This window comes from Agelaius tricolor, unplaced genomic scaffold, assembly GCF_023055355.1.
Source record: "Agelaius tricolor isolate 1412-34295 unplaced genomic scaffold, bAgeTri1.0.p SCAF_4, whole genome shotgun sequence".
Classification (NCBI taxonomy): Eukaryota; Metazoa; Chordata; class Aves; order Passeriformes; family Icteridae; genus Agelaius; species Agelaius tricolor.
In genome coordinates, this window is record NW_027269264.1 from 34,944,423 (window position 1) to 34,955,743 (window position 11,321).

Consider the following 11,321-nt stretch of genomic DNA (forward strand, 5'->3'; position numbering starts at 1 on the left):
GCTGTATGATACTTGGCAATGTACTGCATTTCTTTTTCCCACCATATCAAAGTTTGCACGGGAGTAAAGCAAGAGTTCTCTCTTTCATGGGGCTCGCCTTGCCAGCAGTGTGCCCTCATTTCACATTCTGTAAAACTGATCATCTCCCCACTGCCTGCCTGCCTGCCCCAGCCTCCCGCTGACCCCCTCTTTCATCCCTTGCCCTGCCCTGCATCACCACAGAACTTTTCGTTACTCGCACTTTAAAGGCCAACCACACAGAAAGATTAACAAAAGTTTATTAATCATGAAGTATTAAAATTGTGACAAGTGAAAGGCATCAATGCAAAGTTAAGCAAGCAAACTATCCCCAAACTTGTGACAAAGGACTCAGTGAATACCACAGAAGGAAGTCCTGTCTATTTTTTTTTTTTGCCTGCAGTTGAAGACACCTCTCATATCTCACACGCCACATCAAAATCTATAATTCTTCATATCACATACTGAAAATGATTTTATTTATCCATTCACATTAACTTGATATAAACGTGTCCGGAAAAGTCAAGTAATATGTTTTATATTAGCTCAAACATTTATTAAGTAACCCAAAATTCAATAAATAAGCACAGACAATAAGTTAAAACATATCACGAATCGACCAGTATGTAACAAGAATGCTTTATCTACACAAAACATCCTATTTCACATCGTTTGTTCATTCCTCCAGTGGCCCTGCCCTGCGGCGGGGTGACCGGCACATGCAGGCGGGCGGGCCGCGGGGCCGAGCCGGGCCGGGCCGAGCCGGGCCAGGCGGGGCGGGGGGCGCGGCGGCGCCTCCGCCGGCGCTGCGGAGGGACAATAGCAGCAGGAACGTAAATAAATGCGTAAATAAAGGTAGGGAGGATCGGCAACTCAACTGTCACAAAATCAAAGATCCGAAAAAGGGAAGCGCTCTTGCGCGCTTTTTTCTTCCCCCTTTTATCCCCTTTGTTTTTTACAAAAAGAAGCTTTTAATTTTTTTTCTTTTTTACCCCATCACATTCGCTGTCGCTCATTAATGCTTAATCAAAATGGATTTGATTCTCTCTGGGGTCTCTCCGTGCCTTTTCGCGAACCCGCCCGGCCGTCCCCGGACGGCGCCCTCGCAGCGGAAGGAGCCGGCGGCAGGTCGCCGCTCCTAAATAAACCATAAAAATCATTAAAACAGAAACAAAAATGCATTTCTTTGCAAAGCCAAAGCCGGACGGGCGGACGGCGGGAGAGCCGGGTCGTGGCGACGGAAGGAGGCCGAGCGGGGCTCGGGGCGGCCGCGCGTCCCGCCGCCGCCGGGCGGGGCGGGCCTCGGGGCACAGGGGTGCGCGGGTGATGCGCGGGGGCACAGGGGGCTTGGGGAGGGTCGGGGGTGTTTCTCGGCCCACAAACCAGTCTGTTGGTGTCTGATTTCAGATCCTGAGTCGACTCCCTGGTAAGTCGGGTGGGGGAAGGCGGGGGCGCGGGGCGAGGCGGGGGCGCGGGGCGAGGCGGCGGCGGCGGCGGCGGCGGGGGCGGGGGTGGCGCGGGGCGAGGCGCCGGCCATTAGGTGAAACTCATGGAGACTGTGTGCTCTAGTGCTTTGCGGCGGAGGGAGGCGATGCTGGTTCCCCGCCACACGTCGCTGCTGTCCGGGGAGCTGCAGAGCTGGGGAGAGCCCGTCACGTTGCTGGGGCCGGGCAGGGAGGCGGGCACCATGCCGGGGAAGGCGGGCTGGTAGAGGTGGGACTGCAGCCCGGCGCCGTTGGAGCCCGCCAGGCTGTTGGAGAGGCCCATGGAGTTGGGCGGCGGGCCGGCCGCCAGGCTGCACTGGGACAGCGACTGCGCCATGGCTTGCTGCCGTCCCAGCGCCGGCGGCAGCGGCAGCTGCGACACGCCGGGCATGGCGGCGGCGGCCCAGCGCGTGTCGTTGGCGTGGAAGGAGCACAGGCTGTCCCCCATGGCGGCGGCGGCGGCGGCGGCGGCCGAGGGGAACTGCGGCAGCCCCGGCGTCGGCAGCAGCGTGCCCGGAGCGCGGAACACGTTCGTGGTCTTCTTGCGCTTCTTCCACTTGGCGCGGCGGTTCTGGAACCAGACCTGCGGACGGCGGGCAAGCGACACGCTCCGTTAGCCACCACCACCCCCCGCAGCCGGGACCCCCGCCCCGGCTCCCGCCGCCCCTTCCAGCCTCGCCCCCGCCGGCCACGGTCGCTCTGCACCCCCGCAGCCCCACGCGCGTCCCCATCACAGGTTAACGAAACCGCTGGAACTTTTTATAACGAAAGCGATCGATTTGTCCGTCCTGGGCAGGAAACTCCAGGAAAGGAACCTGGCCTGCCCACGGGGGAAAAAAAAAAAAAACCAAAAACAAACCAAAACAAAACAAAAAACCCACCAAAAAACCCCGACCAGTCTACGGCTCTGGGCCTTGCGTGGACGCGCTCCCGAGCCGCCTTCGGAGCGCGGCGGGCGGAGAGCCCTGCCCCGGGCCCGGCCAGGAAACCCTCGCTCGCACCAAACCGCCCGCATTTGGGTTTAAAAAAACCCCAAAAACATAAAACCAAACCTATAATAACAAAGCCAGAGGTGGTTTAGGTGCGTGGGTGCTCGTGGTGGCACCGTGGCAGGGATGGTTTGGTGGGTCTCGCCGCACCGCGGCCGAAAGCAACCGAGACAGTCGTGAGCCGGGAGAGAGCGCGTGCACCTGGAATCCGAGGGAGCGCAGTGCCCCATCCTGCCGGATTCCACCCTCTCAGGCTCCGTAGGCGGACTGAGAAAGGCGGATGCCAATTAGCAGGAATGAACGGCCGTGAGGGAGCTAAATATTATATGAATAATCGAAAAATCGCGTTCAATTATGTTTTAGGGTTAATAGTCAAATTGCGGCTACAAAATCTTTTTATGTTTCATGGTTTGCTGATGGTGTAAAGAATCTCCATCCGGTCTGATCGCCTAAGTTCATAGCTACACTGCATATGCTTTTAAAATGTGAATGTTTCCAGTTGAAAACTGGTGCATGACAGATTAAAATGCAAAGAAAACCTGGGGGAGATTTTGAAAATGCACACATGACAACTCTAGAAATATATTAACCATGAGCATTTGGCAACTTTGAACTCCTTTTAAAATGCAGCTAGCCTCTGAAAATTATTAATACAACAGTGAGAATCTAATGGAGGTTGGAATCTAAAAACCTACCTTGATGATACCTGCTGTTACAGTAATATAGACATACTGTAAATGTATTTTAAAATATATAGCCCATTTAATTCCCCAGCTATAAACGGGTGAGAGAGAGTGAAAGCGATAGAAAGGGAGACAATATCATTTTTGTTTTTCTTCTTTTTTTAAAATATTCTTTTCATGTCTTTTTTTTTTCCTTTTTATTTCTTTTTTTTTTTTTCTTTTAAGAAGCTGAAGCTTTATGAAGATCTCATTGGAATCCAGCGGATGATTAATGTGAAGATTTGGTAGGAAATCTGGAGAGCTGTATTAAAGCTCAGATCTCAGGTTCATTTCGATCAGCCAGCCGTGAACTCTGGGCCGAATTCATTACACTTTAATAGTGCTGGGAGAGGAAGAAAATGCAATTTCTCATTCCATTAGAAAACTAGAAAATACTCTCAGCTTGTCCCCTATTAAGATGTGGCAGGTGACGGGACCATTGTGGGGGACACGGTCAATGGAATTACAGCACATTATTTTTGTTCATATAAAATATTGGAAGGCAAGCCTGACTGTGCAGAAGTTATTTCACTGATTTAGTTTTTATGTAAATAAAATATTGAAAGTTAATTAATCCGTGCTAGAGACTAATGATTATGCTTATTATATTGCATTTGATCGCGTAATTTGCATGATTCTCGCATTGCTGCTTAATAAGCCATTCCAGGTTATAAATAATTCTGAAATTGGTTTCTAATAATGGCATGCTATAAAAAGAATGGTTTTATTACAGCAGCTTGAAAAGCAGAGCAATATCAGATGTGGAATTGGACTCCCGTTTAAGCATCAGCCAGTTTAATAATTATTTAAATGTATCATATACATTAAATACAGATCTAAAATGAGGAAAGTGGTGATTTATCCTAGCATCTAAAACCCTTAAAAACATATACAGCTGCTATAAATTAAGCATTTGGAGCATTCCTAATCAGTGCGGAGCCCATGTACTGAAAGGAATGTGTAGGCTATCTGTTAACTATAAAGAAAACTGTAAAGTACTCGTATAAGAACATAAACTAATTATTATTTAATTTAAATTTGATCAAGGACTAGTGATACATCGGATTATGAAGTAAATATATTAAATATTTTTTGCCTTAGATTACATAATGTTAATCATTTTGAAGTGTTAATTAAGAAGGTTATGTTGATCTGATTACTTTTTAAATTACAGAACATTATTGTAAAAAAAAAATTTAAATTGACACTCTATTAAACTGTTTTTATCAGCAGTCTCGAGCTATTAGCATTGGTTTAAGATTATGCCAAGGCCATTAAAACACTTTGTCTTTCTTTCTACGAATTTCTTTGATGTGCTGTTAGAAAATAACTATTTCCATTTTATATTTTACTTCATTTACCACACTCCTAATATTGAAATTGGTATCATTAACCTTTGGGAAACCCAATAAAGTTTAATAGACCTCATTTTCTTTTTTTCATAGAGTCAGTTGTCCAATTATATTTTATTTGTGAATCTAATTTCTTTTTTAATTTAAACTAATTATAGTTCTGTGTAGGCTGAGTCAAATTGTTTTACTTTTTAAAAACAGACGTGCTTTTTCTGTCACATTCAAGAACGGAATCTGTTTTCCTTCATAAAACGTTCATTTAGGGATTTCTCTTCACGTGTCTTTATTTAGCTGAGGATTTTAGCTGTGCTTGCCGATAGGGATTTTTGAACAGTGACTGCGCTGAAGTGCTTCAGCAGCAGCAGCCCCGGTTCACTGTGCTGAGCCAGGGTGCGCATCCCACAAGTGCCTCTATTGTGCAGCCTGTCATTCCTCGGCATGGACTCGCCTAGAAAGTCGCTACAATAACCTTATGCACAAAAAAGCTGCCTCTGAGCAGTCTAGCGCTTTGCACCTTCTCCCCCTTTACCAAATTTCGTTTACATTAATTTGTCTAAATAGTTTCCTACTGTCCTGTGTGCATATATATATATATATATATATATGTCTATGTATGTATATATGTCTATGTATGTATATATACGTATTTTAGAGAACAAAGTACACCCTAGATGTTGAAGTTACTCGCTACCCCCGCCGTTCCCAGGCATTATAAAAGCCAGTATGGGGAAAGTCCGAGTCCAACACAACTGGCTTTTATCGAAGTGCCTTTTTACGAGCCGGTATGCCTTCCCTCGCACCCCACCTCGGCTCTCAGGGCGGTGGGCTTTGGCGGACGTCTCTGCCCGGCGCTGCCGCGGCCGTGTCGCCATCAGCACCCTGGACAGCGGCCCTGCCGTCGGCTACCTGGAGGGCGGCCCCGCCGCCGCCACCGGACTCCGCTCCGGTGCAAAAGGAGTCATTCCCGGCAGGTCCGGCTCGACTCTTAGCGCCGGGCTATTGCGAGGACTGAGACCGTTCTTCTCGGGCTGTCCCTCCCCGGACTCCTTCCAGCCACGGGTCGGGCCGTGGAGCTGAGGGAAGGTCAGCCCACGCCCCGCTCGGGACCACCGCGCTGCAGGTGGGTAGGATAGAGGAAAAGGGGACACCCCAAGGTGACACTTTTGCGGAAAGGGGAGCGATGCATGTCTGATTTCAAGGCTTTCTGACCAAACTGTTGCGTTCAGGGGTGGGTTATTTACCCCGCCGTCGGGCTCAGGTTTGGGGCACCCACCCCCCTCCCCGTTGTGCCTGTCCTCGCCGCCGGCCGGCCGTGCAGCCGTCCGTGCGACTGAGGAAGGGCGGCAGGCACTGCGCGGGGGCGGCTTTTCATACCTGCACCCGGGACTCGGTGAGACCGATGCGCAGGGCCAGCTCCTCCCGCATGAAGATGTCCGGGTAGTGAGTCTTGGCGAAGCTCCTCTCCAGCTCGTTGAGCTGCGCCGGCGTGAAGCGAGTGCGGTGCCGCTTCTGCTTCTGCTGACCCTGCTGCTGCCCGGCCTGGCTGGAGTTCTGGCCGCCCTGCTGGCCTTGCTGCTTGTCAGCGTCTTTGGCGCTGACGGCTAGAGAGCTGGGGTTGGATCCCACCGTGGTGATGTCCTCTCCAGGCAGCAGGGTGGTCCCTTCCACCGTGTCCGAGTTGGGAGCCATGTCTCCCGGGTGTCCCCCCGGATCCGAGCCCCCGACGCCCAGCCGACACTTGACTGCCTCCCGGTGTCCCAGCAGCTCGGCCGCGTCTTTCATCCCTGCGGAAGCAAAGGAGCGGCAGTCACTCGGCTGCAGCTGAGCATAGATCCATCAGAGCCCCTCTCCAGCGCACTGAACTGGAGAGAGACATCCAAGCACCGCCACCGCCTCCCCCCGCCGTCCCCGGCCGGCCGCCCGCCAGACCCGCAGCTCTGCTCGGCTCCACGACTCGCAGACACCCTGTCCCGGCGCGACCCGGGCGGAGGGGAGAAAACTTTACATCGAGCAGCTCCTCTTCCTGCTGAAATAACCAGTTCCCTGCCCCGCCTTCCCTTGCAAGACCAAGGGAAGGGAAGAGGAGGAGAGCAAGTTTTCACGGGTTCAACTTGGGTTTTCCAGCGGAGCTGGTAAGAGAAAGAGATGGAGAGAAAGAAATAAGGCTCGAGCCGCCCTGTTGCCGGGAGCGTTACCTCCCCGCCAGATGCGCGGGGACCTCGGTCAGTCTGGCCGATCTTTCCCCTCTCCTCCTTCCGCTTCTCTAAACAAATTCATGAATAACCATAAATAGATAGATACAGATATTTCTCCCTTTTCTTTTTCTTTCTTTTTTTTTTTTCTTAAGGAAAAGGAGGAAGAAAAGCAAACGGGTGAGCAAGAAAAGGCCACACAGAACTCCGTAAACACCATCGAGCTCATCTGTCCTAAAATAATAATCATCATAATAATAATGTGTAGGTATGTATATAAAAACTGGGAAGAGAAAAATTAAATGATCCACAACTCGCTGTAGATCTACATACACCGTAGGTCGCACTTTCTTCTTTTTTATGTTAAATCAAATTAAACTTTAATACAGTACAATTACTTTTAAAGGAATTAGCCCATTTAGAACGCATTAAGGTAAAATAAGGAACAAATTGTCAATTTCCTGCCCCGGCTTCCTCCCCGCTCGCCGCCGCAGCCGGTGCAGCCGCCGTAGGGCGGGGGGGTGCCGGGGGAAACTCACCGAGACGGGCGTCCAGGAGGTCGGCGTGAGACAGCATCGCGCACCGCTCCAGGGCGAAGGCTGTTCCCCCCCAAATTTTAGCGGCCTTAAGTTATTTAAAATAGATATAAGATATGAGATATATATATATAGATATATATATATATAGATCGTCTAAATGAAAGAAAATTCGGTGTGTGGTTAAAAAGGGGGTCTCTTGCATTATAATGTCCTTTAGAGAGACGGGGAGGTGCTTAACACTTCAATGAACCCGTGAGCAGCTCGGCGCGGGGACCAATCAGGAGGGCAGCCTGCAAATGTCAGCGCCCGGAGCGCCCCGCTCCGCCCGCCCGCCGCCCGCCCGCTGCCGCCGCCCAGGCCTCCCGCCGCCCCGGCCCGCGCCGCGCCCGCGCTCCCTTACCCCGCTCCGCCGCCTTGCCCGCCCGCCTTCTCCTTCTCTCCTTCTCTTCCAAATGCACATTTGCCACACTCGTCCGCTCCGGGTCGCCCCTGATTTACCGGCTTTTATCGTTTTTAATGCCTCCTCGGAGCGCACCCTCTCACCGATCAGTCTCCCGGGGGTCTCGCAAGCTCAGAGCCCACCGAGGGCTGCGAGCGGGGCAGACGGGTGGAGCGGGGTCGGGCAGCGCCGGCCCCGCTGGCCGGCGGTCCCGGGAACCGGGAGCGGGAGCGGCAGGGGAAACTGCAGCCAGGCTTTCACCCACACAAGCCCCGACGGCTGCGGGGCGTCCAGCAAAGACAAACTTGCCCGAGTTCCCGCAGCGGGCCGTGCTGCACAGGCTCGCCCGGCCCCCGGGGCTGCCCGCTCGGTGCCGAGGCAGAGCGCAACGAGGGGCAAGGGATCCCAGCACCATGCGTCCCGGCTGCCCGGGAGCTCTGCCTCCCTGCCCGGGATTTGAACGCCCGTAACCCCTATTTTTCGGGTAAAGTTTACAAGTTCGGCTAGCCTACAAACTCAACTTAAAGCAGTAAATAAAGTTAAATGCTTTTTATTTTCCTCTTGAATATATTAAACTACTTGAACAATTTAAAGTGCTTTGCAGGAGTGAAGCGAACCATTTCTAATGTTCTGATTTTTCAAAGCCAGCCAACAACAAAGTTTAGATTAGTAATATATTTCTAACCAGAGTAATTTTCAAGATCATTAGGCATTTATGTAATTAGTGCCAAATCTATAAGCTTTTATTACGATTATTAGAGTAAAATCAGTATAAATTTGTACTAATTTACTACTGTTTAGACTTGGCTGTCAAGCCAAGAGGTTCTTATTGTAAATGATAACTGAGGAAATTAAGTGCAAAATTCTGTACCATTTCTGATCCGCTCCTAAACAATCCGTTTCAATTGTATTTGTAGCAGAACATAATGCCCTTTTAAAGTTATTTGACTTGTATTTTTATTTGCAAAACAAGAAAAATACCCTCTACGCGGGCACAATGAAAACTGATATTTACTACTTCCAACTTGATTAACATTGATTTTTAATTCAAAAGTGATGCAATTAAGATTATTCATTTAGTGCAAATAAAGCTTCCACCAAAAAGCGAGCCCAGTGAAGTCTATGTTAAATAAAACGGAGCCAATGGCTTTTTTTTTCCGCCATCCAATTGACTTACACGAAACACTGTAAATACTGCATGCGAACAGATGCAAGAGTGGTTTTGTTTGCAGCTCAGATGTGCAGGGGTTTCGGCAGAGACTGAAGGAGACAAAGGAACCGGCCGACCGATCTCTAGGGCAGTTTTGCTGCCTTTTTTTTTTTTTTCCCTCCTCCCAGCTCAGGCTACATTGATTCAATTCAGCTTTCAAGACCTCGGGATGTTGCGAAGGACCTGGGTGCTCGGGAACGGCCGCTCAGAGCAGGGAGAGAGACCCAGAGCCGGGCCACAATTTAGCCGGAGACACAGAGAGAAAGAAAGCAGATGGAGGTGGGGTGGGAGTTTCGGGATTATTATTTTTCCCCGGCTGGATGGGTGACTACGGAGATAGCACATTTGCTGTGCTTTTTTCCTTTGAAAATTATTCTCTGTGTGCAGCTGTAGGGCAGGAGGGGGAAGACCCGGCGGTGGAAACCGCTGGGAGGAGCCCCCCGGCCCGCTGCCGGACCCGCGGAGCGGAGCCGGCGGAGTCGCTGGGGAGACGGGCCGGCGGCGCGGGGGCGACGCGCAGCCTTTCGTGGCCGCGGGAGCCTGGCCGTGCCCGGGCCGGGGTGAGGCGAGCGGTCAGGGGCTGGCCGGGGCGTCAGGGGCTCAGTTTTAGCTGAATGTATCGGCACAAGTGTGCGGGCGCTCGAGGTGCCTGCAGTCGGCTTCTGCCGAGCGCGCCGCGGGCAGGGTGGCAAGGCGTGCGTGTGCATCTATTCCGTGTTGTTGTATGTTTCAGGTCGATAAATAAATGTGTAATAGTTAATGTGCAGACACATCAGAGTAATAACAATGGGATGAAATCAAAGGATTATCAATCTCTGTTAGCAACTGCTGAATAACAATGTTGCGGTGTGATTGATAGCGCGCTTCATTTTATGACTTTTCTATTGCTCTTGATTTTTATAGCAGTATAAACAAACTAAATCATTTCTTCTAAGACTTCAGATCGCAATGGTCTTAAGGGAAGGGGGGAAATCAGAGAAGGAAGTCTGCGGGAGAGAAAAGAGCGGACTGGGCTGACACTTAAGCGTGTCAGAAAGAAAATGACAATGGGGCACATGTAAAATACCCTAATCACATTCCGCTTTCGCGCACTCCTGTTTTGTCAAGTGCCCGAATTCACCTGGGCAGCGTCGGAGATGTATTTACAAGGATTTTATTCCCCGTCATCTTTCCATTTTCCCAGTGTAGCCAGAAAACTGCCAGTCAGCTCCATTCCCTGTTACAATTTACGGTATTCCCCACATGATCATAGGAACTGAAGTTCCTAACAAGGAAAGGCTTTAGCACAATGGCCAAAAATCTTCAGAGTGACACGAGTGTCTTCAGAAATCACTTCAGAGCAAAGTAAAAGGATTTTCTATGACGGATCCAGTGATTTTTCCTCAATAAATAGGTTTTAGATTGTTACACACACGTAGAACTGGAACAAAGGGCAGTACCAGAAAATATATTGGTTGCCCCTAATAAAATTTATTTAGACAGTTTATTTCTCATAAAAAATAGAGATTGAATTTCGTACAGAAGCGCCTGCCAAGAGGCCAGGCACTGGGAGATCATCTCCCCCCGCACCTTCCTTTGCCTTTCTTTCCTTTTCCATCCCATCCCTTCCTTTCCCTGACCTGCCCGGCGGAGCCCGGCGGGCCCGATCCCGGGGTCCCGGCCGGGGCCGGCTCTGCCCTCCCCTGCAGGGCCCCCCCGCCCACGCCAGCCGATCCGCCCGAGCGAGGGCCGCGGGAGCGGGGCGTGCCGCGTCTGGGAGTAATATAACCCTAATTCTCCAGCGCTGTGACCCTGGTAAGAAAGGGTAGAGAACTTTCCAAACCCCAGAGCTCCCCCTCTCCCCTCCCCGCTAAACTCGAGCCCTGATTGAATGAGGCTGTAATATAAACAAGTGTATTTAACCAATTCTGCTCTGATTTAGAAACAGAACCTTCTTTTATCAGAATAATTATATTTGGACAGAGAAACACAGTAAAATAAGGTTAAACTGCTAAAGTCAGCAGGGTGGCTTGGCATAAATGGCTGATAAGATTTGTAATTTGATATTTTATTTATGTATTTCTTGAGCATCCATCCAGTTAAGCCGGCTGCTGTATGCAGAGCACCGTAATTGGTTTTTACACCCAACAATGCTCACAGCGTTTACCAAATGCAACTTTTGGTTGTTGGCTTGTTCGTGCGGCTTTTTTTTTTTTTTAATATTTTTTTCTTTTTATTTCCAGACAGTAGTGCTGAAATATCGGATATTATTATTCACATTCCCGCTGTTCAGTGCTGCATTGTAACATTGTTCGCTTTAATGAGAAGCGCCTCCCTCAATAATTAACGACCTCACATTCCCCTATTTTCTTGCCTGATGAAAAGAATCAATTTTAA

The 11,321-nt window shown here is 50.1% G+C and overlaps 1 protein-coding gene across 1 annotated transcript; it reads right to left on the reverse strand.

Moving 5' to 3' along the window:
- Positions 1 to 261: 261 nt before the first annotated feature.
- OTP (orthopedia homeobox) lies at positions 262 to 6,347 on the reverse strand. The gene is made up of 2 exons (XM_071425238.1): positions 5,940 to 6,347; positions 262 to 2,085 (listed from the first exon to the last, which is right to left on the reverse strand). The coding sequence occupies exons 1-2, from the start codon at positions 6,345 to 6,347 to the stop codon at positions 1,555 to 1,557; spliced, it is 939 nt and encodes a 312-aa protein (XP_071281339.1). The 3' UTR covers positions 262 to 1,554.
- Between the last annotated feature and the right edge of the window lie 4,974 nt (positions 6,348 to 11,321).

What these genes read in the sequence shown, in the direction of transcription:
- OTP (XM_071425238.1), bottom strand. Translation starts at nt 6,347, where the DNA reads ATGAAAGACGCGGCCGAGCTGCTGGGACACCGGGAGGCAGTCAAGTGT. An exon ending in TCACCGAGTCCCGGGTGCAG is followed by an intron (nt 2,086 to 5,939) that starts GTATGAAAAGCC and finishes CGCCGTCCGCAG; the next exon opens with GTCTGGTTCCAGAACCGCCG.